Source organism: Anopheles arabiensis, chromosome 2 (genome assembly GCF_016920715.1).
Source record: "Anopheles arabiensis isolate DONGOLA chromosome 2, AaraD3, whole genome shotgun sequence".
Lineage (NCBI taxonomy): Eukaryota > Metazoa > Arthropoda > Insecta > Diptera > Culicidae > Anopheles > Anopheles arabiensis.
The window spans coordinates 18071680-18098763 of NC_053517.1; the positions used below are offsets into that span (position 1 = coordinate 18071680).

The 27084-nt window shown below is 50.7% G+C and overlaps 4 protein-coding genes across 16 annotated transcripts in view; 3 read left to right on the plus strand and 1 right to left on the minus strand.

The window, feature by feature from the left end:
- The first annotated feature begins 273 nt into the window (after positions 1-273).
- On the plus strand, positions 274-5816 carry LOC120898441 (probable protein phosphatase 2C T23F11.1). Of its 7 annotated transcripts, none has more exons than XM_040304320.1 (3): positions 274-433; positions 1107-1511; positions 2213-5816. In XM_040304320.1, exon 3 carries the CDS (start codon positions 2275-2277, stop codon positions 3634-3636), a length of 1362 nt encoding a protein of 453 aa, XP_040160254.1. In that variant the 5' UTR covers positions 274-433; positions 1107-1511; positions 2213-2274; the 3' UTR covers positions 3637-5816. The 7 variants fall into 7 exon arrangements, with proteins under 7 accessions (XP_040160254.1, XP_040160226.1, XP_040160236.1 ...); XM_040304292.1 differs by having other exon boundaries at positions 274-410; XM_040304302.1 differs by having other exon boundaries at positions 274-404.
- Positions 5718-17157, minus strand: LOC120898431 (hemicentin-1-like). Its single transcript, XM_040304281.1, has 9 exons — positions 14556-17157; positions 13503-13618; positions 12857-13423; positions 11802-12769; positions 11552-11726; positions 10092-11091; positions 9400-9530; positions 8122-9339; positions 5718-8058 (listed from the first exon to the last, which is right to left on the minus strand). The coding sequence occupies exons 1-9, from the start codon at positions 16787-16789 to the stop codon at positions 6062-6064; spliced, it is 8406 nt and encodes a 2801-aa protein (XP_040160215.1). The 5' UTR covers positions 16790-17157; the 3' UTR covers positions 5718-6061.
- Positions 17158-17831: 674 nt separating this feature from the next.
- On the plus strand, positions 17832-19437 carry LOC120896919 (acidic fibroblast growth factor intracellular-binding protein). Its single transcript, XM_040301443.1, has 4 exons — positions 17832-18041; positions 18120-18643; positions 18715-18848; positions 18914-19437. The coding sequence occupies exons 1-4, from the start codon at positions 17951-17953 to the stop codon at positions 19248-19250; spliced, it is 1086 nt and encodes a 361-aa protein (XP_040157377.1). The 5' UTR covers positions 17832-17950; the 3' UTR covers positions 19251-19437.
- Positions 19438-24917: 5480 nt separating this feature from the next.
- Positions 24918-27084, plus strand: part of LOC120908528 (ankyrin-3) — a 123688-nt gene continuing 121521 nt past the window's right edge. For 4 of the 7 annotated variants that reach the window (XM_040319620.1, XM_040319623.1, XM_040319622.1 and 1 more), the window contains exon 1: positions 24920-25070. The gene's annotated coding sequence lies outside the window, so the exon portion shown is untranslated. Of the gene's footprint in view, positions 25071-27084 lie in introns of all 7 variants that reach the window. The other 3 variants (XM_040319641.1, XM_040319642.1, XM_040319643.1) reach the window with 2 other exon arrangements.

Below are 27084 nucleotides of genomic sequence, written 5' to 3' on the forward strand. Positions count from 1 at the left end.
TTTGCTCGATTTTCATACTTTTAATACAGCAGAGGCAACGAAAAAAAGGTTTTCTAATTAAGATCTATCTGTTGATGCGTAAAAAGTTTTTTCTTTATTTTCTTCTGATTTTGAAATTCCCTGCATTTCGGATTGCTTGTTTTTCCAAGACGCCATTTGTCAAACTGGGCGAAATGACAGCACCTCTCTTGCAAGCGATTTGGTAAACAGAGTGAAAAAAAAACACTTCCCTCAACGATCTACGAAGGCAAGTAATGTCGGAAAAAGGTCTCTCGGTTTGCAGCACTACATAACAAAAACAACCCTTACAGAATCGGCCAACAGTCTGCCAAGATAACGGGCGTGATAATCAATCGAAACAAGGATTTTTGTGCGAGTGGAAACGCTGCCGTATGTGTGTGTGTGTATGTGTGAGAACGGTTTCCGTGAAAAGGTCGAACTTTGCAGGTTTCCTGTTGATTCACCGCAACTTCGTGGGACTCGCTGCTGATAAGAGTTGTGCTTGTGTATAGTCCAGTACCTTTATCACCTGTGTCCCGATGGTTTCGTTTCTGTGAAAAATTTCACGCAATATTTTCCCATTTAATCGTTGCGATTAGCTGTCCACTAGCGGTGGTGGTGGTCATTGGCATGCTGATGCGCTTTGCGTGTATGTTTATTTGTAATCGCAGCAGGCCTGTGTGCGATAGACCGCAGCAATCGCTCATGCCCAGAGCACCGAAATAGCATCTTCGTAACACCGCCGTGAGGAGTGTGTTTGTGTGGGTCGGTTTGGCGTTATCAGTTCTTCGTTCAGCCGTGCCAATCGCAGGTTGTTGCAGTGGTTTGATTGAGGATTGAATTATCGTTGCCATTAAACGAACGATCCGGTGAACCCGGTGGCTCAATGGGGGGAAAGTACTCTATTGATACCCTCAAGGAACACAAGAAAGCAGTAGCGTTTGCGTTACAAACACAGAAACAAGAAACAAAAAACAAACAATCACCAACACCGGTTACGAAAAAGTGGACCGATTTGTTAACATTCATTAGCAATATTGCACTGTTGTTTTAACATGTTATTGATGGTACTCATCTTGCTTTTTCTTTCTTTCCTTTTCAAACAGAATCTTAACGAAGGGGTAGCTTAACCCAACACAACTGCAGTGCACTACATCATCGGCAACAACTCTAGTTTGTACTACTACCATCGACATCGTCACGGTCAATCTTCATCATCGGCGGACATAATCGTACGTGCATCACGTGTTTACATTAGCACAACCCAGACAAGAGAGAGAGAGCAAAAAACAACCCTTGAAGCAGGATCATATCTCTGATTTGGAATGCAACGAACTCACATACGTTGATGATTGATTATCTGTCGTCGTCGTCTACCTGTCCAAAGCCTTTAGTCTGACAAAGAAACTTGCATCCACGCAGCATTCTGTGGCGGTTTTCCCCGTACGCCGTTGTCGCCATCGGTTGACCCCGTGTACAAATTGTGCACAAGAGTGTAGGAGAGCTTTTTGGTGAGTATTTTTAGTTGCAAGCCAAACCAAAAAAGAAAAAAAAGGAAGAATAATAGCAATCACGCCAATGTTTGGCAACGGTAGCCGGCGACAAATTTCCGATCGAAGCCGATGATGCGTTGCGTATTGCCGCGAACGGTGGGTTGTTTTGGATGCGCTTATAGCAAGAGGGAGAAGTGTGTGTGTGTGTGTTGTTTGCGTGTTACAACATTAACGATGGCTTTAAGCAGGACGTAAAACAGCAGATTGTTTTGTGTTTTGCACAGGCACAGGGGTATGTTTGCATTTGCTGTTGTGCTGTATTATCAACCAAACCGAGCGACATCATTGAGCAGTAATTGCTTGAGCTAATTAAGCTAATAAGACGAGTATGCAAAAACATGCATCAAGACAGTGGAAGAAGTGGCCGCTCATGCGACAAACGATTAGCACGCCTGGCCGTTCGCTTCCTTTATCTCTTAGTCACACGAATAGATTACGTTTATCTGCGTAACGGTGTGCTTATCGATTCATTTACTTCGATCGAACTCTTTGTTTGATTGCAGAAAAAAGTGTCTAAAAGTGGCGCTTTTCGTGCAGCTATTCCTCTGGGAACAGTTCCAATTTATGATTTCACTCCACTTGTCCACAGTTTTCTGCAAAGAAAATAAAATTACAACACTTAACTAACGCAACATTTTGTTTTCCAATGTTTGTTTCAGGCGTTGAAAAGGAATATTTAACTCAAGTTTGACAACCACACAAACATCCCTACAGTACCAACATGGGACAGTCACTGTCGGAGCCGGAAACCTCCAAGCAGTCGGCATTTTGCCAGAACGACTACTACAAGGTCGGCTCGAGCTGCATGCAGGGCTGGCGGATGCACATGGAGGACTCGCACACGCACATACTCTCCCTGCCCGACGATCCCGGGACGTCCTTCTTTGCCGTGTACGACGGGCACGGGGGCGCCAAGGTGGCCGAGTACGCGGGCAAGCATCTGCACAAGTACGTAACCCGCCGGCCAGAGTACGGGAACGACGTGAAGCATGCGCTGCAGCAGGGATTTCTCGACCTGGACGAAGCGATGCTGAACAACGAAGCGCTGCGCGAACAGATGTCCGGCTCGACGGCGGTGGTCGTGCTGATCAAGGACAACCGGCTGTACTGCGCAAATGCGGGCGATTCGCGTGCGATCGCCTGCGTCGACGGGCGGCTGGATGTGCTGTCGTTCGACCACAAACCGACGAACGAAAAGGAGCGGGAGCGGATAAACAGCGCGGGCGGATACGTAGAGTACAACCGGGTCAATGGCTACCTGGCCCTGTCGCGTGCGCTCGGCGACTTTGGGCTGAAGCGCAACAAGCAGATCGAGGCGAAGGAGCAGATGGTGACCGCGTACCCGGACGTGGAGGAGCGGGAGGTGTCGGAGGGCTGGGACTTTCTGGTGATTGCTTGCGACGGCATCTGGGACGTGCTGTCCAGCCAGGCGGTGCTCGAGTTCGTGCAGGAGGAAATTGCTCAAGGCATCTATCCGCAGCAGATCTGCGAGGATCTGATGATGCGCTGCCTGGCGCCCGACTGCCAGATGGGCGGCATCGGGGGCGACAACATGACCGTGATTGTGGTGTGCTTTCTGCACGGCCAGCCGTACGAGGAGCTGGTCAATCGGTGCAAGGAAGCGGTATCTAAGCGACAGGAGCAGCGGAGGAAGCGCCGCAGCCATTCGAACCGATCGCACGAAGGGCCGGTAGGGGAGGAGGATCCAGAGCACCAGCAGGACACGCCCAGAAGCCACAGCTCGGCCACGCTAGCGTCGGAGGAAGGGACGAGCCCCCGGCGGGGAAAGGCAGGCAATGGCCGGCTGGAGGATGATTCGTCCGGCAGCGAAAGTGAACGGTCGGAGGATGTGCACACGCCTTCGCTGGTAGTGGAGCCGCCCGGTGCCAGTGAGAATGGGAGTGATGGGGCGGCGCGGGACGACGCACCCAGCAATGGTGGCGAACAATCGGCGCCGGTGAAGCCGTCGTCGTCATCCTCCGCATCCGAAAAAGCTCGCGACACAAAGAACAAACAGACGGAACAATCGGACAGTAATAACGAAAGTGCAGAAGAAAGCAGCGAAGAGATGGATCTGAAGTAGGCTGCGACAGCTGCGAGGTGAGTGTGTGTGTGTGTGGGAGAGTGAGCTGTATGCAGCGCTAACCGTGAGGCCATGCTGAAGCCGCCGTGAACGGGATGTGAAATTATTTGCGTTGTATTCAGTTTTAACACACAACACGGATTTTTCATAGTGGTTATATTTTCTCTTCGTACATCATGGGTTAATGTGTCATGTAACCAAAACAAAAAAAGACTCGGTGTTGTTGTTTTTGGTTCCGCGTGAAAGGGCGACTCCCGACTGTAGTAATGCGACTATGTTGAGTCTAGTTTTAATGGTGTTAGTTTAAACTATTTTATATCCCACTGAACACTGTTTTAGAGGGACAGAGAGAGATAAAGGAACGAAGACGTTGGAAAACTCTTGTCATAGGGATAAAAATACTAGCAGTCTGTAGGTTTCGGTTTTAATTCTGCTACCTTTACTTCGGTGGACTTTTTACTTTTACAATTTTACCGTTTAGAACAGCGCTTTACTGTTTTGTTTTTAATGTTCTATAATCTGCAAAAGACGATCCTTGTTTTTCGTACTGCATTCTTAGAAAAGGTTCGTTCAGTTCAGTTTTAGGCAAATTTGATCTAGCTTTCGATTTCGTTCGAAACGACTATAGAACAAACGTTGGAGCGATATTAGTGCAAAATGGAGATTATACATTAACTACGCTTACAAAAAATCAAACAATGTAACAAGAAACTAAAACCCAGGATTAAATGATGGACCTGTTGCGAAGGAAAATAGGCACGCACGTGACGACACAGGGACGGGCCCGGGCGGTCCATCCTACAAAACAGGTCCCCCCAGTCCCTCCGTTGCGTTAAACTACCAAAGTGGTGCGTGGTGCGCGCAACAATAGCGTTGATAATATAGCTTACCCGCATAGCCGCCCACCTTCCTCCCCTATTTGTAACTCTGATACGCTTTTTTTAGTCAAGCATACAAAACTATACCGAGCGTAGCACTAAACCATCCTAGCATCATCCTTGCCTTTTTAACCATACTCGAGGGCCGGTAGGCAGACTAACTAAACGACTAATCTAGAGAGAGGGAGAGAGAGAGAGAGGGAGAAACACATGTTATAAGATACTGTGGCTACACAATCGCTCATGGACATTACTATTGCACTGAGTTTGCTGGTACGCGATCATCCGCCAGCCAGTTATAAGCCGGGGCCTGGCTGTTCCTGTACATAGGCTAAACGTGTGTGCGTGTTTTTTTTTGTACAAAACAGAAAACCCTACAAACAAACCAACTTTTCTAAAGCAACTAATGTAGCGTCTAAGCGACAGCAACAACAGCTCTAACTGAAACCACAGCAGTGTACTCTACTGCACCATCCTGCAGGTCCTGCCTTTCCGTGGACCGTCAGTCGGAGATGGGAACTAGGTTAGGAACTTACGTACCAGTGCTTCCACGCGGCTCTGTCTAGCAAAACGTGACCGTATACACACACACACACACACATACATACACACTCCGGGATCAGTAGGTGTGTCCCGAAAGATTTCTCGTTTCGCGACAAACGATACTACATTGACGACAGTGTGCTATTCCGTTGTTCTTCTGGCCTAAAGAGGACGCCGTCGATCTCAAACCAAAGAAGACTCGACAGGGAGCAACAAAACCAAACGAAACTAGTAGAACCATACCCATCGGGGGCCACGGAGAATTGGGAGAGGGGGTAAGATCCTCACTGTACTCCACCCCTCCCGTTTTCTCCAACCTCGATACCGCGTGTAAGTGCTGCCACGGTGCAACGGTCCACTTTGGCAAAGTGGGCGGCAAAAGGGACAGAAAGTATATCACTAATCGATTCGATGGGATGAAGTGCATACGAACTGACGGTAACAGCATCGACACACACACACACACACACACACACACAGTTCTACATTGTACACAACTCTATCCTAAACTCGTCGATGGGATAAATATATATCTATTTATATTTTCTATTGCAAAGTCAAAGCTGGTAGCAAAACAAAAAAGACAATGAGTGCGTGTGTGAGACAGAGGAGGAGAAGGAGAGGAGCGCAGGCAAGAAATTGGTCCGTTGGTCCGAAATGTAAGGGGTTAGTGTAGTCTGACCAGTTTTATTATCCAGTTGATTTGCACTGTGAAACGGAAACGGATCCTAAAATACATTTCATATGCTAAAACAGTGATTGTTGCTACTTTTTTCTTATTAGTTGCGTTATTTCGACATTAAAAAGGTTCGTTAAGTTTATTAAAAAGGCAAGATGTGGCCCCTGCAATACACCTTGGATTTTTCCGCTTTTTTACCACTGTTCTAACCCTCTTTTCGGAAGTGTTCTACCTCTACAATGCTAAACTAATAGGTGCTTCTTAAAAAACACAGAAATGATAATGAGTTTAAATTAATGCTCTGTCGCGCTGTGTGGCGCCGCCCTCAATCAAACCAGTACACGTACACGACAAAATGATGCACAAACTCTAACCGTCGCCACCGGGTCGTTCTGGCCACCAGGTTCAGCTTGTACAGTGTGCCACGCTTTAGCTTCCCGTTCGCGTACAGCCGCACCGCGCCCGTCGTTTTGCGCATCGTTTCCAGCGCGAACACGTGCGCGTACCGGCGGTCGCGCAAAGCGAAGCGTGTCTCGTACCCGTACGCCTGGTGGGCGACCGGTACCGAAACGACGGCCAGCGACTGTCGCGCGCTGTGCCGATCGAGCGTGATGATGAGATGCGAAATCGTCTGCCCAACGGTGGCCCCATCCCGGCAGCCCGTCCGACCGCCCCCGTGGTGCGTACAGTTGAGCAGGCAGCTCTCCTCGCCCCCGCCCAGCTCGTACTCGGGCGGACAGTCGGTGTGCACGCAGATAAACCCACCGCGCGTGTTGATGCAGGAGAAGCTTTCCCCACACTCGTCCGCCTGCAGGGCGCACTCGTCCACGTCCTGGCAGCGGCCGGCGTCTCCGTCCCATCGGTACCCATCCGGGCAGCGGGGCATCACCAACGCACGGGCCGACGGTTCGTTTCGCTTCCGCTTGATGGTGCACGTTTTGCCATCGCTGGCCAGGAGATACCGCTCGGGGCAGTAGCATTCGTAGCTGCCCACCGTGTTGCGACAAAAGTGCGAACATTCGTGCACCGACTCGCGACACTCGTTAATGTCGACGCACTGCACGTCCTGCAGGATGGTACCGTCGTGCTGGTCCGCCATTTCGTACAGCACCGCCCGGTAGCCGGCGTGGCAGTCGCACTCGTAGCTGCCAACCGTGTTCAGGCAGCGCTGGCCACGGCCACCGCACAGCCCTTCGAGACACTCGTCCACATCGGTGCAGCCACCGTGCGTGGCGTTGTACGCGAACCCGTCCGTGCAGTCGATGATGGTGGTGGTGGTGGATGCCGGCTGGCCAAAGTTGAGCTTAAAGTCGGTCGTATCGTTCGACAGCCGTACCGAGTTCACCATCGACACCGTGATGCTGAGCGTGGCGGGCAGCTCCTCCGGCTGGTCCACGTACTCGACCGGGCGCGCCTCGGCGAACTGCAGGCTCGGCACCACCTTAAAGTCCTGCTCCGGCAGCTCTTCGTCCTCGTACTCGTACTCGGGCTCGTAATCGTTCGATTGACCACCGTACGGACCACCGTACGGTTGCGGCGCCCGGTTTGTATCGTACGTCAGCAGGGGCGTCAGTTTTCTCTTCGTATTCCTCGTGCGCAGCAGCGCATCGTTCCGGCACTGCTTGGTGCTGCACTGGGCGATCTCAACGTTCTGGCCGACGCACGGCTTTCCGCCCGCCTTCGGTTCCGGGTTGTTGCAGTACCGCCTGCGCTTCTTGATGCCCTTGCCGCACGTTTTGTTGCACGGCGACCAGCGCTCCCATTCGGACCAGCCACCGTCCACGTGGCATTCCTGCACCTTGCACGCTTTCACCTCACTTTCCGCCCCGTCGCAGGGAAGCCCACCGTGGCGCGGGACCGGATTGGAGCAGCTGCGCATGCGCAAGCTACGCCCGAATCCGCACGGTTCGCTGCAGACGGTCCAGCTGGACCAAGCCGTCCAGCCACCGTCGATCGGGCAGTACTTGACGTGGCACGGTTCCTCTTCGTACGCTTCGCCGACGCACTGCTTGCCGCCGAGCGAGGGTGCGGGTTTGTCGCAGGCACGGCTACGATGGCGTATCGACCGGACACCACTGAACTCGGACACACAGGACAGCGAACAGTTGCTCCAGCCGGTCCACTCGCCCCAGCCACCGTTCACCGGGCAGGGCAGCAGCTCGCACGCCTTCAGCTCCACGTTCTCGCCGACACAGTTGAACCGTTCGCCGTGGGCAGGCGACCCGTTCACCAGCAGGCAGATGCGGGACCGGAACTGGGTGCCGCTGCCACAGGTAGCGCTGCACGCCGACCAGGCACCCCAGGGCGACCAGCTTACGGGAACTGGGGGAATAAAGCCATTACCATTTACCAGTGAAGTAAGGAGGGAAGATTCGAAAAGCTTACCATCGATCGTCACATGGAACTCGCGGCTGATCTGTCCGAGCGCATTGCTCGCCACACACTGATAGGTCCCGGCGTCCGTCAGCTTCGCCGCCAGCAGCCGCAACGTTTGCCCATTAACCCCGAAGAACAAACCCTCGTCATGTTTGCCCAGCTGCTGGCCATCCTTCACCCAAGTGACGGACGCTTCCGGCGAACCGTTCGTTTCACACGTCAAATCCAAGCTGTGGTGAAGCGAGACGCGCTGCTCGTACTCGTATCCAGCCGCCTTCCACGTCGGTGCCGCCTGCACCACCAGATGGAACAGCTTCTGGGCCGAACCGGCCGTATTGTTCACGAAGCACGAGTACGTCACGGTGGCACGCACGTCGTACAGCTCGACGATTGGTTCGCGCGTCGCCAGCATCACGTTGGCCCGCTCGTCCAGATAGTCCACCTGCATCCAGTGCACCGCCGGCACCGGATGGCCGAGGCTCGTGCAGTCCAGCGTTACGTTCTCGCCCGCCAGCAGCGACAGTTCCTCCTGGTCCGGCTGATCCGCGGACAGGTTGCTCTCCCCGTACAGCACACTGTTGATGATCGAGGGCGGCACCAGCACTTCCAGCTCGAACAGCAGTTCCGTCTTGCCGACGGCGTTCTCGCCGTAGCACAGGTACGTACCGGCGTCCCGCAGCTGTACGGCGGGCAGGAACAGGGTGCTGGCCCCATGCTTCAACCGATTACCGTTGCGATACCAGCCGATCGCCGGCTTCGGTGTACCCTCGATCGGACAGAACAGAAACAGTGGCAGCCCTTCCAGCAGGCGAATGGTCGTGTCGAACGATTTCAGCCGCTCGACCTGCACGTACGGTGGGACGGTCACGTCTAGCCGGGCAACGCGCTCGTCGAACCCGATCGCATTCTGCGCCAGGCACAGGTACTTGCCCCGGTCGAGCAGTGTCGCTTTCGGTTGGCGTAGGGAGAACCGAATTTCAAACGGTGCGCTGCGTACCGCGTGGAAGCTGTACAGCTGGAGGCTTTTGTAGAAACTGTTCTTCACGCGATACTGTCGATCGAGCTCCATCGATGGTGCGTCGAGATCGGCGGTCGAGGCGAGCACCTCGCCCCGATGGATGATGCTCAGGACGGGGATGGGATTGCCGATCGCTTCACAGTCCAACTCGATGCTGCTGCCCGCGAGCAGCGATTGATTGGGCGCGAAGAGCGTTATTTGTGCAGGTTCTGTGGAAGAAATGGAGTGAAACGATTGTTCGGGACTGGGCATGAGGGGAGGATACGCACGATAGACAAGCACTTTGAAGGATTTCTTGTTCTGGCCAAAAATGTTTTCCACCTCACAGTGGTACGTTCCCGTGTCCTGGGGTTGGATGTTGACGAACTCCAGCACCGTGTCGAACTCCTCGAGGGCCACACTGTCGGTAAAGAGGATGAAAAAGGTAACTATTATGAGTGATATGTCTTGAATTCGGTCGTCTTCTAGGTCTGGAATTCTTCGGATCCTGTTTCATCTTCTCCAAAATTCTTCTATTTGATTCACTCAGAGCATCGGATGCTGCATTCGTAATGATCCGAGATCCCTGGTGATGTTGCATGATGTCATGGTTGTTCCAGACCTTAGACCTGGATGTCTAAAGGAACCCAAGGTCTTGGTCTGGAACTATTTATATCCGGTTCTATTTTCTCCAAAATTCTTCTATTTAATTCCCTCAGAGCACCGTAATGAGCCGAGATCCTTGGTGGTATTGCCTGATGTCATGGTTGCTCCAGACCTTAGACGTGGATGTCTAAAGGAACCCGAGATCGAAAGACGACTGTAATGTCGTCGGAGGACCTCAAGACAAGGTACGTCCGGCACAGTCCAACGGCTCTAGCAACCAACCCTCTAAACTCAGCTTTTGTGTCAAGTGTTCCTCAACTCTAGTTCTAGTCCCGTGCATAAAACATCGTGCTTTGGAGCTTCCGAGCATACGTACTCCTCTTTCAACCACTGGTAGGAAGCGGATGGATTCGATTGCATCTCACAATCTAGCTGCAGATCCTCGCCGACGTACACCTCGATCGACTGGACTCGTTCGTCGTAGAACAGGGGCGCAGTCATCACGTCCAACCGGTACACCTGCGTCGATTTGCCCAGCTCATTCTCGGCCACGCACGTGTACAGATCGCTATGGTGCAGCGCCACGTTCGGAATGGTCAGGTTGGCCGTCTGCGACACTAGCTGTACCGTATCCGCACTGCCCCGGTTCCAGTGGATGGACGGTTCGGGCGAACCGCTTGCCTGACAGAGCAGCTGTAACGTTTCGCCGGACAGTAGATTCACCTCCACCGCACTGCCAAGCGGAAGTCCGTCCGGATTCCACGATCTGTCCAAATCGTCCACCGCCCCACCATACTCATCGCTCAGCTCGTCCGGATGCGTCCGGTGGATGGTCGGTGGTGTCAGGACGCCCACCACAAACGACTGTCGCTCGGTGCCGGCCCGATTCGCCACCACGCAGGTGTAGGTGCCCTGGTGCCGCGCACGAATACGATCGATGATGAGCAGATTCTCCTTCAGCCTCACGTCTGTTAGATCAAAGTGCTCTTCCAGGGCGCGTTCGTTCAGCTGCCACAAGAGGCTGTTGAAGTTTTCGAACGGACAGACCAGCACCAGTGGCTCGTCGGTGCGTACTTTGAGCGGGGTTAGGCTGTCGGTGTGATTCATCCCGCTGAGTCGTTGCGGTGGACGTAGAACACTGACGAACATGCTGTGTCGATCCGTGCCTTCGGAGCTTTCCAGCTGGCAGGTGTACGTGCCGGTGGAAGCATTGCCGTGCGCAAGGTAAAGCGTTGGTTCGTGCAACACGGCCGTCCCGTTGAACAGCCAAACGGCGGTTGGAGGTGGACTGCCAGTACCGGAACACTCGAACTGGGTCGTTTCATTCGGCAGCAGGGTTACGTGTGACGGTAGCGTAGAAGTTACCTTTGGTGCATCTGTGAAGAGGGAAAGAAAACAATCCAAGTTACCATTGGTCTCGGTGAGAACGGCGCAAGAATTGGTCGCACTCGTAGCAATCCTAGCAATAGTGTTCCAGATCTCTCCACAACACGCAGGTTGTGTTTGTGTGTCGGAAGTTCCATCAGAAACACTCGAAACCATGAAGCTGCCGACGTTCTACCAGCAGGATCTATGGGACCGCGAACGCATCAAAGCGGAGCGTGTATCGCGAGAACGGTTCGAGGAGTCGATGAAGCAGTACAACCAGCAGTGCTGCTGCTGCCGCCAGAAACCGGCCTGGCGTCCGCCGGATGGATGGCCGCAACGTCCGAAACAGTCCAGCGCCGAGATCGGTCGGTTTGTGGGTTCTCCGCTCGAGAAGTTGCTGCTATCAGTGCCCCGCACGCCCTACTTTAGCTCCCTGCCAACGCGATAGGTGCGCGAGCGCGAACTTACCTCGTACGGTTACGTAGTGGATCTTTTGCACCGCTCCATGCTCGTTCTCCAGCACACAGCTGTAGACTCCTGTTTGGGCGTAGGAAATGTTCGCTATTTGAAGTCCCTCCTCGGACACCTTCAAATTGGAAGCTGACACAAGCAGTGTTTCGTTAAATTTCCAGTAAACCGTTGGCTGAAAGCAATAAAATTAGGAGTGTTAACTGCGTTGTTGCGCAGACTTCAAACCAGAGCCTACTGTGGTGCTTACTTCGGGAATGCCCCATCCGTTGCATTCGAGCAGCACGTCCTGGTTGGCACCGAACTGTAGCGATATATCCAGCGGACCCTTCACTTCTGGAGGTCCGTACGTCTCCACCGTGAAGGTTTGCTCCGCCGTACCGTACTCATTCGTTCCAGTGCATCGGTATAAGCCCGCTGTTTCATACGTCACTTGTAGCGTTTGCTGACTTTGGTCCGGATGTTCACTGAAGCTGCCCTCAGGTTCCCACCGTACACTGGGTTGCGGTATGCCACCGATCGTACAATCCAGTGTCACCGTTTCACCCACTTTCGCTACCAGCTTCTGTGCGGATGATGACGCAGCAGGTGCTGCTCCCACCAAAAGCTCCACGGTGGAGGACACACGGCCAAGCGGGTTGCTCGCAATGCATTCGTAGCTACCCTGCACCGTCTCACCGAACGGTTGCTGGAAGAGAATGGTTTTGTTATCGTTTTCAAACTGCATCTGCGCCGTTTCGGTGACCAGTGCCCCATTGCGAAGCCACTGTACGGTAGGCTCCGGCAGTCCCTCCACCTCACAGCTCAGCGAGTGGATGCGACTGCCCGGTTCCCGGTGATGCCGACTGCCAGGCACGATCTTGAGCTCATCGAGCAGCATTGTGTCCACGACCGGTGGTGCCATCATGTGCAGCTGCAGGATCATTGCCTCGGCACCGTGGCGGTTGGAAAAGATGCACGTATAGCTGGCCACGTTGTGCGGCCGGAAGCCGTCGATCGTCAGCCGATAGTGGACGGCGTTTCGTGACTGATCGTTGTCCAGCACGACCCGCACGTTGTCGATCGTCTCCTCCGGGCTGCTCTCGAACGTGCCCTGCTGGCTGGTCCAGATGTAGTCCGTCAGCGGCTGGCACAGCTCGCAGACGCAGTCGAGGGTGATCGTGGCGCCGGGCGCTACGTAGATCGTCGACTCTGTGGGCTTCTTGATGACCGGTGGTGCTAGAGAGAGAGAGAGAGAGAGGTAGTTCAAGGAAAAATATTTAGAACTGAAAATTCTACAAAAAAGATATAAATCCTTCATCTTACCATTCGCTGCACCCTCCAGGACAAACGTTTGCTTAACAAAACCGTAACTATTTCGAGCCTCGCATACATATAATCCCTCCTGCGCGGGAGTCATTAGAAACCGGATCGTCCTGTTTGTGTTGGAGATGGCCGATTCGTACACCTGCGGTTCACCGGTTTGATCGAGCGTCTGATAGTACCACTGGTAGTCCGACAGAGGCATCGAATCGACGGCACATTCCAGCTCAACTTCCGTGCCGTACTCACGCAGCAGTGCCACACTCGGGACGGCCACACGGGGTGCATACTCGACCACCACTGTGCTCGGCTCGCTGGACACTCGCTGCCCGTTAATGTCCGCGTAGCAGGTGTAATTGCCCGTGTGCTGTTTGTCAATATCCGTCAGCTCGAGGTACGATCGTCCACTTGCCATCGGCAGGGGCTTCCAGTTGTGCGTCCAGTGTACTTCTGCCCCGCCTTCCGTGTGGTGGTGCTCGAGGAAGCATCGCAGCGCAATGAAGGGTTCACCTTCGACGGCTAGCGTGTGCTTGGGAAGCAGACGCATGGTGGGCTTTTGCAGTGAAGTCACTGTACATAGGTATTAAGCACGGGATTACTGACTGAGCTGAGTGGCGAACACTTCTACGACAGACCTGTGTGTACTCACCTCGAACCACAACCGTTTTCCGGTCCTCGCCGATGTTGTTTTTGGCGTAGCAGGTATAGTTACCAGCATCCGCGATGGACACGTTCGATAGCAGCAGGGACAGGATATTCGATTGTCTGCAATGGTAAGGGCAATTGGTTGGTTATTCTCCTGGTAACTTAAGGGAAAGAGCTGGGAGATTAAGAGAGGTGAGATTCAGATAAATCCAGAAGGTGGAACCAAAGGGATATTGAAATCAAAGAGATCATATTTACTATAGAAATAAACACACATTCTCAGCGAATCTTTATGGGTAATATCAGAACGGTGGATACGAAAGTCTATAGAGAAGACGACGAACAAGCAGATCCCGTGGGAGGGAATAGGTTCAGAGTAGCCATGGCACAGTCAAGGCATGTAGTCGTCTCCCCTTTCAATCTTTGGTAATGTCTTTAAGTTGCTATGATTTATTAATAGGACCTACTTCTTCTTCTTCTTCTTCTTCTTCTTCTTCTTCTTCTTCTTCTTCTTCTATGACACAACCACCGTTGTCGGTCAAGGTTTGTCTGTACCTACCAGTGGCAGGCGGCTTGTCTTTCAGTGACTTATTGATTATACCCGTGGCAGGATAGTCAGTCCTACGTATGGGGACATGGTCCTTTCGGGACTTGAGCCCATGATGGGCATGTTGTTAAGTCGTACGAGTTGTCGACTGTACCACCAGACCGGGTCTTACTAGCATGCAATAAATCGGAACGAACTCACACGCAGTAGATCATCTGATAAATGATCACGAATATCTGAAGTATCTGATCTTCTCTGAAGCTATGAATCCAATTGGAGAATGCTGCAGTTTGGGAGTGACTGGGAGTTTGAACAGTCACTCTCAATCGACGATCTAACGCAGCAGATACTGGGAGGAATACTTTAATACCATCAGGAAATAAGAGATGATTATACAATGCAAGAAGTGATGTTCATCTTGAGACCGTTGGAATGACAAAGCGAAGTGATTAAAGGCTACTACCCAATTAGGTGATCTTTAATCATTTCCGCTCAAAGGTACACACTTACTCAAATTGCCTTTCCACCAACTGCTTGCTGTCGCCCTGCACCCATGCTGCCATCGCCGGGAACGGCGACTGTATCCGACAGTCGAGCATAATCGTGTCGCCTTCCAGGAGGTCCATCGCCTGCGCAAACCCAACGCTCACTTCTGGCGGTGTCTGATCGATCGCTTGCATCGCCGTCGAAAGCAGCCGCTGAAGCGTTTGCCCGTTCGCATTCTCCCCGTTCAGCGTCAGCTTGAACTGTTGCCGCGGCACATCGAACGCGTCGGTGCGGTAGAGCGCTCCCGTCCCGGGCACCAGCTTCAGCGGAAGCGTAAAGTTAAACTTGGCCCCACCGGGAGCGCCCACGTTGTGGGACGCGATCGTGACGGAGGCAAGGCGCGAGATTAGCTGCGCATCGGTCGGCTCGATCGCGAGATAGTTCGCCCGATTCAGGACGGGCTGGTGCGACAGGCTGACCGTGTCCTGCGGTTCGAGCAGCGCAAAGCCAAACCGAAACTGTACCTCGCTCAGCCCGGACAGTCGCACTGAGTGGGACGAGTCGGAGCCGGCCTTAATGTTCCACCGGCCCGGTGCCGGGTCGGCCACGTTCACAACCCGCACGTTGTCGAGGTTCAGTACGTCCCGCGTGCCACCGTACGGCGCATGCTGCGGGTCGAGGATTTCGATCGTCGGCTTCACGCCCGCCACACTCACACTGAACTCTCGCAGCGTGCTGTCCACGTTCAGGGCGATCGCGTGCTCGCGCGCGTTCGGCGAATCGATCGCCTGCAGCGGCACGTGGTCGACGTCCATCGTGGTGCGTATCGCGAGCAGCACTTCCTCGATCTGGTCCTTGCGCAGATCGAACACCTGCCCGTTGCTGGCGGCCGCAATGCTGTTCATCACCTGGTAGCCGGGCGTCCCCTTCCCGTCGCAAAACCCGGTCAGCAGGAACGTGATCGGCGTTTGCTTCCTCTGCACCAGCTGCAGCACGCGCTGATCGAGCCGGAAGTCTTTCGCCGTCGCGTCGGTAAACACGTACACGAACGAGTCGGGCATCGCGACTTCGATCGCACTGGAAATCGCCTCCAGGGCGGCCTCGGGACAGTCGCCACCGCCAATGATCTGCAGACTGTCCAGCGCGTTCAGCAGCTCGTCCACGTTGCGTGTCACCAGGCGGGGGCCCACGTGCGGATCGCGGAACGGCACGAACACGTAGTTGTAGATCGGGTTGCTGTCGCGCTGCGTAATTTCGGCGATGATGCGCCGGGCCGCATCCCGCAGCTGCTGCAGATCGTCCAGCATGGAGCCGGTCGCGTCGAACACGATCACCAAACTGCGCTGGCCCTCCTTCGGCGGAAGCAGCGACTCGCGCCGCGTGGCCAACGTTCGGTTCAATTCCGGCAGCAGGACGTTCGACAGCATGCGTCCCCCATCCGCCAGCAGGGACGCGGGGGCTGCCACGCGGTTCCGGTTCAGCTCGTCGTCTTCCTCCTCGGCGATGGCCGGAAGCGGTTGATAGTACTTCCTTCGATCCATGGGCTGCGTGAGCATGCTTCTGAGCTGCTCCTTGATCGTGGCCGGATCGTTCGGGTCCGTGTCGTTGGGCGCGTTGGGCGCGAGTCCCAGCCCCAGCAGATCCATCATCTCACGCGACTCGGGCCGCCGGCGCAGAATGCTCACTATCTCCTTATCAAACAGCATTGGGTCGTCAGCCTGCGGGAGCGAATCCCTAGCGTCGCCACTGCCATCGTCGTCACCTACGTCATCGTTGCTGTTGACGAGGTCTGGATCGAGCGGTGCGTGAGACGCTTCGTCATCGGCCGCCTCCTCGGCCCATCCACTATCGGGAACGGTGTCGGGCGGCCGGTACCCATCGACCTTTGGCGGGGCGCTTCCACCGAGCGTGAGCAACTGATCGCGTTCATCCGGCATCAGTATCGCACTATCAATAAGCTGTCCACTGTCATGGTGGTAGCTGATATCGCTGATTAGCCCACCACCGTCAGCCGCTTCGCCGTCGTCCGGAAGCGGCGACTGATCGCCGCGCAGTGCTGCCGGTTCTAGCGCGTACCCGCCCTGGCGCTCCTCCTCCTCCCCATGGACGTTTGTTTTGGTTTCGTGTAGTTTTCGTTTCAGCAAGCGATCCCACAGTTCATCGTTATCAAGCTCGTGCTGTGTTTTGCCAGCGGCAATTGCACAGCCGCCCAGCAGGATCGCAAGAATAAAGGTCCCGTTTTGCATGGTAAGTTTCATTACATCGAACAATTACGACACTGTTTGGCGCTGGCGGAGAAATAAAAAAAAAGACACACGGCCTAGAAGTTGCACTTTCCACTGCACATTTCTGTACTGAGCGATCGTGAACGGGAACGCCGATTGATGGAGCTGGAGTTCGCGCGAGGTCTTTCCAATGACCGGATACCGCCCGCCGGATGCGCTGTAAAGACACCGCGCGGATCACTTTGGGGCGCGCCTTTGTTAGAATAGCTTCCCGTTCTAGAATGCACCACTGTAATCACTGTTCAACAGACACACTCCGGGCGGAAGGAACACACAGCTCTGTCCGTTCAGCCTGTCCGATCAGCCGAGCAATCAGTACGTGCGTACTGGCTCGCCGCAACCGAAGAAGTGATTCGAATTACACCGATCGCGCACCGATCGCGCTGGCGGCTAATCTACAATCTATTGTACAACCGAAGGGATGGATGGAGTTACAGTGTGTGTGTGAGAGTGTCGGGGAGGTGGGCAAGTTTGTGTACACTTTTACGAAGATTGTTTACTGTTATTTGTTGTAGAATTTTATAAATTGGAAATGATTTTTTCATGCTTTTTAATTTTTTTTAGCAGATTTTTTTTGTGAGGGTGGCTATTCAATGGTTGTTACACTTTTTAAAAATATTTTTTATTTATATGGATACATTCCTCGCTGATGCATGCACACATTTTTATTGAGTAGAAAATAAGCATGAAAAATGCATTTTTTCAATTATTCAAGAAAACCGTTAGCACGATGTTCCCCTTAGTACGAGCAGCGCCATCTAGCGATGGGTAATGCAACTATTTCAAACGAAGTCTTTTCTCGTCACATTGACAAATCGAATGCATTGTCTCGATATTTTCTTGTTTTCGCGTTTTCACTCACTATTTCTGTTACTTTTCTCATTTCACTGATGAAGAAAACATAAATTTGAACTAGAAATAAAAAAACCACGTGTTGTTTATGCATTCCTGCAAGCGTAACAAAAAATGTTACATGGGTACATCTAGCACCCATTGCACGCACACATGCGCACGCTCAGGTGGCGACTGTCACAGCGTATCAAAATCAAAACAAATGCAAGTAGTAGGGCAGCGCTGCAATCCCACAAAACAGTGCGCTCAAAACGTTCGTAAATAATACCCGAAATCCAAGCTATGTTTGCGGACGTTGACGTGGACGTGTTCATTAGCAACTATACAATCATCGATCCGGAAATCTATCAACTATGGGTGGAAGGCTACACATGTAAGCAGTGCTGCGACAATGCACGCCGGAACACCTGGAAATCGAATGCTGCTGATACCAAATGTTTCTTCTTTCCAGTCGTGGAAGCGGTCACGTTACTTAAGCAAAAGGGTGGCCTATTTGCGGACGTGCCGCCGGAGCTGATCGCGTCGGACGTGCAGGACCACTACCGCACGTACGCAATGTTGGAAAAGTTTCTTCACGCACCGCCGAAGCTGTCCGAGCAGCCGACGTTCCAGATCTGCCCGCAGGACCGTTCGCTGCTGATCGAGCACTACTACTCGCTGGACGATGCGGTGGCGCGCGAGCTGTTCGGCAAGAAGCTGAACGCGCGCAACCGCAAGGACCTGGACGAGGTGGCGGACAAGACGGGCGTGCGGTTGAAATCGTGCCGCCGGCAGTTTGACAACGTGAAGCGAATCTACAAAGCGGTCGAAGAGACGCAGGGCAACCTGGCGTGCAACATCCGGCAGCAGTTCATACTGCCGGAGGAGCTGGCCCAGAAGTACGCGGCGGTAGTGTTTATCGCGTGCCTGCGCTTCGAAACGACCAAGCGGAAGCTGCAATATCTTAACTTTAAGGATTTCTACGAGTGTGGACAGGTGGGGTTGGTTGCTAAGTGCCTTCAACCGATTGCAATTGACACATTACATGTACGGTGGCTCTTTTGCAGGCTTTGATGACCTTCTGGACGTACACGTACCAGCACTCTGGTGCCGATTATCTGGACACCGAGATGGATAAGGAGTTTCTGCTCGACTTGCGCGAGATCCGGTACCTGCTGGACAAGGAGAAAGAAATCAAGCAGTAAGTTGATCGAAGGATGTCCGATTGCGAGCTGCTAGATTAAAATCCGTCCGTTGAATTTGCAGCTTGGTGTCGCTACGGTTGAAACCGACGCTGCTGGAGCGCGCCTACCAGGAGGTGGAGAGCAACTTCCGCTCGTACTACCGGGCGATCATTATGATCGCATGCAATTTGCATCGTACGCGCGAGCTGCGCATGCTGTTCGTTGAGCTGACGGAACGGTTGATCGAACCGTGGAAACAGAACGGCTGGACGCGGGAGCAGGTGCAGATGTTTATGCAGTGCATGACGCAGTGCGTGCTCGATTTGGAGGTGCCGCGCGACAACCAGGACATACGGTGTCTGTGGGACCGGTACATGCAGGTGATCAACGTGTGCCTGTTTCGGATGTATCACCCGTAAAAGGGCAGCCCACTTGCAAGGCGCCGATCTCTAAGGCACTTGTTTGAAGGGGGGCAAAAAATAACGCAATAGGGATAGGGAAAGCATTAGTTTGTGTGTACCGCTTCCATAGTCATACAAGGCAGAGTTTTAATATATAAATAAATTCTTCATAATGCGGATTAATTCCAGTTACTATTAAAAAAAACAAATTATTATAATCTTGCAGGTTGAAATTGATTATTTCCTGCATAGCAAAACGTTAAAGACTACATGCATTTCACAATTAATAACGGCTTATATTTAAAGCTCGAGTAAAAGGGTTTGTTAGGCTTTTCATTGCGCTTTTGATTTGTTCAGTTTTAGCAAGTCCTTCTTCCAATTGGAGCAACTTCGTGCTGTACGGATAGACGAGTCAGCTCGTACAAGTGTTTGGACCGTAGCGTCTCCCTTTATTAGGACTGTTCAAAATACTGGTTTATTTTGTTCGCTCTCTTCTTCTTCTTCTTCTTTTTCGTTGTATGGGTATTTCATACTACGCGATCACAACCGCCTTTTAAACGCTTACGAGGCATGTTTGAGCAACCGTTACCGGTCAGTTCCGTTCCTGCTACAGGGAGAGGGGTTCTGAGAGGAATATGAAAGAACGTCTGACCTTTACATGGAGCCAGATAATAAATTCTTCGAATCAAGACACCAGCTTGGATGTAATATACGCCAAATGTAGAGCTGCATTTGAGTGATGATAATCCATTTGTTCGATGCCGAATCACCAAAAGGTAATTAAAATAACATCATAAGCATTATCTGTAGCACAGTCTATAAGAATGCTGTTGGAACTTCCTACCTAATTCAAATATGTTCTACGGCAGATTCGTTCACTGTAAGAAAACAAAACGTTCCACTGTATGCTGTTGATATCATCAGAATGGAGTCGGGCAGCAAACAAAGAACGATTGCGATTGCATGGAAAGGAAGGAAGGAACTTAATTTTCATTTCTTCTAATCTTGCATCTTTCAATCAGAGTGAATCGTTCTGTTTGTGATAGAAGTAGTTAGTGAGAGGTGAGGTAGAAGATAGAACGAAATGAATATGCTCAAAAGCCTAACGCTTTTCCTGGTGTTGTATGTTACGTGGAAATGATGGCGTTGTCTAATAGATGGGGAGAATAGAAGAAAAAGTTGTATCAATTTATTAAAGTGAACTGCAATGGTATTTGTTTTGCAAAACTTTTATTCAATTGATACGTATATTAACTCACCTTTTTCCCACTTTCCACTTCCTGTAATTGGTTACAACAAAGGAATGGTATTACTGCTTGCTTCTCGGTACCATTTAGCTCTCAATTCACCCATCCAGTGGTTGCGCTTTTTATGCGCATCGCGTTGCGTTAAACGCGGGCGAGCTTTTGTGCACACGTTTATTTTTCCTTGCGCTGAAATCCGGTTTCGCAACGATGGGGGAGTAGGAAAAATCACCGCCCGCCGGCATAGCTCACCGTAGCTAAACGGTGAGGATGAACTGAGCAGCGAAGCTGTGATTCAGAAGAATACAAAAAAAACAAGGGCGTGTTTGTGTAAATTGCACAAACAACGGGATAAGACACGACACAGAGCCACCGCCACAACGACGGAGCTTGGGGCGTAAATGAATGAGAAGTGGAAGAAAAATAGACAAAAAAAGTCCACCGTACCAGGGCAGTGCATTTTCTGGGCAGAACAACAGACGCTTCATTTGGACATGGCTCGCTTTTCTTCTCGGCACAGCTTTTCAAGCAGTAATGGATGGCTTTGAATGCTAATAGATGGAAAGCGGTGAAATGGCACCGACACCATATGCACAGCGCAATTGTTACAGCCACCCGGCTGTGGCGTGCCTTTTGGTGATGGTTGGTGTAGAAAAGTTTACAGGAAGGTGATTTTGTTAATTTTTGTGTGTTTATGGTAAGAAAATTACTCTCAATTTTTTATACCAAAAGGAAGATGATGAAGTTTAAATATTTTAATTTTTGTTGATGTTGTGATTATTAATTTGAGCTCAATTATGATACCAAAGGTGTATAAGCAACATAATTGTTTTTACGAAATCTCCAAATTGGTTACACTATTCCTTAAAAGCTGATTGTAGGGAAAAGGATTGAACATAACGAACGATTTAAAAAATATTCAAAATAAGTTTATTTAAAATTGTAAAATAAAAAAATAGAAACAGAGCAAGCACAGAAAACGAGTTATTTTGACTTTCGCATATGAAATCGATCTAGTACACATCGTTGGAGAGTGTTCGAGACAACGATTTCGATGAAGGTCGGGTGGCCAGTCTGGTGCTTGATGTGCGAATAGAAGGTCTTCTCTTGAAGCTGTTTACACATTTGATCTTGAAAAACTTTGAACAGAAAATCTGCAGAAATATGAAAGATCACGTGTCGCAAATCAACTGAGTCTACCAAATCGTGCGATAATGCCAGTTGGACGTAGCATAATAGTGTAAAACAAGATGGCTCCCGCATTGACGATGGTTATATGTAATCTCCGCCCTCAAACAAATCATAATCAACAATTAGCAAATACTACCGTTAAATGAAAATCATCACCAGCGTCTGTTTGTGTACCTCCCTTTTCTCATTTAAATAACTCTCCTACCCCAAAACGCCTATCCCCCGATCGAAGCGATGCCATTGAAATGACCCAGTTTGTTCGCCGTTCTGCCTGCCAACCGTTACGGCTAATTATTTTCCCATATTTCCGTACTGGCCCAACTGGTGCCGGTGGTGGTGCCACATTGAACCGTTTATGCAAAACAATCAAAGTTTCATAAAAAAACACACAAACACACACAGAACCACACATACAATTACACAAATTCACCCGCCGGCGTACATTTGAAAAAATCTCCACCACTCCGAGTTGATCCAGTCCAGAGCCTACTGAGTTGGATCACTTTTTGCCGTTGTGCCAGAAAGCGCCCTTGAGAAAAGGAAGGCACAGCACAAGCACACCGACTAGAGGGCCAAAGAGTGTATGCAAATTTATTGAAACGATTCGCATAAACACCACCATCACCACCACCGGCTAGGCCTTCTAATGGATGGGGCTACCCCGGGAGAGGATGAAGATGTGTGGCAAAAAAGGGGAACGAGCTGCTCTTAACTTGGAAGATGCTGGCTAACCGAGCCAACCAAACCGTCCGACGTGATGGAAATAGGTTGGGCAGGCCATGATGCTAGTGATTGGTAACGCCAGAAAAGGCCAGAAAAACTGCCAAGGGCAAAAAGAAGTGGCGATGCTTATCTTAAACAGCTTGTTTGTGTACGCTGGCTGGTTAATTTTCACCGAAACACTGTTCGGCGAATGGTTTGTTGATGGTGGTACAGTTGCTTCTAGTAGCAGAGCAAATTGGGCGTAAATTGAAGAGTAGAGTAAAACATGTATAAAAACATTGTTTTACTAGATAATAATATAATTTAGCTGGAAGCTTCTTACAGAATAGTAGGCTTCAAGTACTTGGTACAAATACTTTTTTTCCCTCTTTGGTGCTGAAAAAATCCGGGGAAAAGCGTACGATAACGTTGCGTAACCTTCAAACGTCCTTCACCGTTTACCGCACACTCCTCCCGGGGATGTTCGCGCGACACAAGCACCGTCTTCCAAACATTCCGTTTTGCGGCAACCATCCAGTTTGATAAGCGATTGTTGTTCGTCTAATTTTGAATATTAGTTTCTAACTCGCAGTTGAGTCCCTGGAAACAGGCCTTGGTATTAAAACGGTCACGTGACAGAGTGTGGACACGTTCAGCCGAACACGCCAACGCTCTTCCGCAGGCGGGGGAAAACAACCAAAAGGGAAGAATACAAAATTGGTCAGCTGTTACAATGCACACACGCCGATGGAGTGCCGAGTCGTCAGAAGAGTCGTTGTCCTTCGGTTGCAACTGATGCGCTTTGTGCCAAGTGTGTGTTTGTGTGTGTGTGTGTGTGCGAAGTATATGGGGCGCTGTAAGAAGAAGCTACAAAAACAAAGCTAATAAATGGGCAACCGGGCAACCAAAGCCCCGAGCACCCGGATGCTTGCTGGAGCGTCGGCCAACGTTTGGCCCAGCAGAGACACCGAATGCAGCGAAGGACGATGTCGCCGCGTGGTCGGCATCGTCGTTCGCAGCGTTCGGGTCTTTTGGGCTGCTGGTTCGGGTGTGTTTCGATACACACAAAAAGAGCCGAAGCTATACACGGAGCGCGATGCGTTTTGTTGCGCGACCTGTAACGGTTGGGGTGGATTGACTATGCGACAAGCTTCCTTTGGTTTACGGGATGGAAAGGGCAGGGAGGAAGGAGGTTGTGGAAAGGGTAAACTAAATGTGGAAAGTTTCATAAGAAAAGCTTCACATTGATGTAAAACAAACATAAATTGTAAGAGATTTGTTGTCTCAAACTTATTTAACATTGTAAGAATATCCATTTCCTGATACTGTTGAGGTGAAGTTTTATATTTTAACGCAATATTTGATTTGGAATAGTTGGGCTTTTAGAAAAAAAAAACTCAACTAACATTATACGCTTGAAATGTCATATAATCCTACTTTTCGGCTGAATATACTTTCCATTGCCTTATAGTAAAACAGTCTCTCACTAATCGTGAAATACCAGGCGTCTCCATGCTTTTCGAGCAATGGGACACGTGGGCGAAACACATTTCCAAAAAAACCCAATTTACGTAAGTTGCAGGGTGTAAGTAGTCACGTGCTACCAGAAAATAAATGTCACAAATGATAACAACCCAGCTGCGTTTAGCTGCTGCTGCTGCCGGCAAACTTTGTTCGCCCGCAAAGCATCGAGTTCAAAACGTTTAGTGCTTTCAATTTGAAATGAAAATGCATCTCGACAGCACCATACCATGCCCGTAGCAAACAAAGCCGACCAATATTAACAAACGGGCACAGAGAGCACAAAGAGTGTAAACAATAGCTTAATCCGGGAAAAACTCTTTTCCCAAACCCCCATCCCGGTACCCGCTTCGTGGTTGTTTGTCTGAGAGGAAAAGAAGAGAGAGAGAGTACAAGCGGAGTGACCGAACGACACAACCGTTTGTGTTGCATCACACACCAGGACGGGCAGTGGATGTGGTGGGCAACGCGCCACGCAAAACCCACCCACATTCTCACATGCAATGCAATTGTTTAGGGACAAACACAGTACGCTTTTGTGTGTTGTGTGTGCGCGGGGTAAACGCTGGAAGACGCCTGTCGCGTCAATCGAACTTTGAAGGCGCCTTCGAGACGTTCGTTTCCGTCTGCTGTGTAGGGGACCGCATACACCCAAAAAAAAACGGCTGCTCTTTTACCGTTCACCCCGTGTTTTGTGGCCGTTCGTATCGTGCTGCAACGTCACAGTAGCCGAGCGGCCGGGGTCAGGCATCCTAGGCAACGCGTCTCCACGGAGATTGGATCTTCGCTCCGGTTCGGCACCAAGCGATGGGACGAGAACGTTGGCGCGTGGGTGCGACCAGGATGACTTTCCCACACACTCTCTCTCTCCTTCGTTCTCGCTCTAAATCTCTCTCTCTCTCCTTTCCTTTCTCCTCTCCCTAAGGGCTATCGGTGCTGCACACAGACCTAAAGACGGTGGTCGGTGGTTGGCTGGCCCGACACTAGACCGAACCAGCTCAGAGTTCAGTCGTCGTCATTTCGTCTTCAAACTCGGACCGTGTGAGTGATTGCCGTAAGGTGTAGTCGCGCGCGTGTTAGAGTTTCCCTTGTGTGTACAACCTTTTGCACGTTGTCGTGCGTCGTGCGTGAATGTGAAACCACAGACACACACTCACGCGCAGCGAAATAAAAAAAAGAAGTAGGTAAACGAGAAGGTTGTGTTGGCTGGTTAAAGGGGCGCTTTAAGGTATTGTGTATTGTGGTACGGTATAAACCAGTGCAGCACTAAAGATAAGCTTGCCCCTGTGTGGATTGATAGTGTGAACGAGCTTCGGGGCGTTTGGTGACGTGATCACGTTGTTCACACTTCACGCGCCATCGGTGGGAGGTGATAAATGGTTTCTGTAATCCTTGCTAAAGCTAAAGCAGTGGAGCGTAGGTTTTCAGCTTTGTTGTTTTCTTCCTTTTAGCACTAACGACTAGCGACTCCCCGACCGAGGTTAGACTGGCTAGACTGGAAGCTAAGTGGAAGTGGAAGGAAAAAATCTCCCTTTTTTCTAACCACAACAGACACACGGCGTGTAAGGCGCTCGTGGAAAATGGATGGTTGTTTTGCCATCATTAAGAGTTTCTCATCGTAGGGCCGAGCTACCTGTCGCCAGAAAGTTTGCAGTAAACCTTTAAAAACATTCACAACTTTTTTGAGGCTTGCTGACAGTTTTGCATCTGTCCTAGGGGCAATGTCAGATTCCTCTGCAATATTGTTTGGCAGTTTGGGTTTGTTTGTTTTTGCTATTTAAGGGCACGATCAAGACACAAAACCCCAAAATTTTAGAAGCTTTAGGTAATATAATAAGGGGGAAAATGCTACCCGTAAAATGTTACCTCCAAGCGCCCTGCTAAAGGACATGGTGAGGTCGTAAAAAGGTTGCATTTTAAAATTTTCGTTAAAAAAAAGAAATCCGCGACTCCAACGGCTTTGTAACGCCTGTTACAAAAAAGTGTTTAAAAACCCAAATTTCTAACCGACCGAACGAGCGCTTAAAAACTCCTCAAGAACAACCAACGGTATCGGTTTACTTCTAGACACGGCGTCCCTTCTGCTTTGCCGTACCCCAAAACGAAGACATTTTCCGAGTATTTTTCTTTACACGCCCAGCAGCAGCAGCGAGTTGTGCGGGGAACGTTTCAACGTTTGGTTTCGTTTTGAGGCAATCTTTTCCACAAACTTCGTTGTGGTGAGATGATGGTGATGCTAAGTCGATGAGGCGTTAGGGGGGGTTGTTTCTTTTTTGGGGGTAAAAGTATTTGGTTTCATATTTGTGCCCTTCACTTTACGCGCGCATCTTTCAACATCCATTTTCGCCCCCAAGCTGTGACCTGGTGGAGCTGGTTCAGCGTGTTGGAAAAGAAGTTGGTATGTTCTACTGTGTTTCTTTTTCTTTCGTGTGTTTCGTCTGTGCCCGCTATAAACTGCGAACGGGTGTGTAAAGGTGTGAGGAAGGTTTTGGTTTTTGGTGTAGAGTTGCTAGAGAGTGGATTTTTATTGCTGGTTTCCAAATCCAAACTTGCGCTGTTTGCGTGAGAAGAATTTTAATTAAACGATATGGTTAGTTCAAAAAGGTCCCGGCTCTGGCCTGTCGTAACAAAACCAAACACCAAATAAGCCCCTCAACATTAATATCCGCTAAAGTTCGTTCCAAAAGTGACAACCGAAAACTGTTCTGAGTGTGAGAGTGTGGCAGTGTTTGGATCGCAAATTCTATAAAACACTCCCGGGCCCACCGGCTAGCACACGTGTACGGTCGGGATTGGTGTTTGTACGTTCACCGCGCCGCAGAGGAAAAAATAGCTGCATCTTCTTCGCACGAAAGTGCCCGTGAGCTCTGGAAATAGCGAAGCGCTGGGATGAAAATTAATGTAAAGTGATTGAGACTTTACAATAACAAACCACGCGCGTAAGTGGGGGCAGCACGGTGTGTGCAAATTAAAAAAAAATAGAGAAAACGGCGAATCAAAATTGGCATGTTTACGATCACGCGGGAGCGCGATTCCGTGCACACTATAAACAAGGGGCCCTCCCTCCCGTCATCATCATCTTTTATGGCGCGTGTATGCAATCGGTAAAACATCTTCAAATTAATCTTTGGCCAGATAAATTGCTCGCGCGCGCAGTGATGGTGCAGGTGTAGCTGTAGCTTCTGCAGTGTACT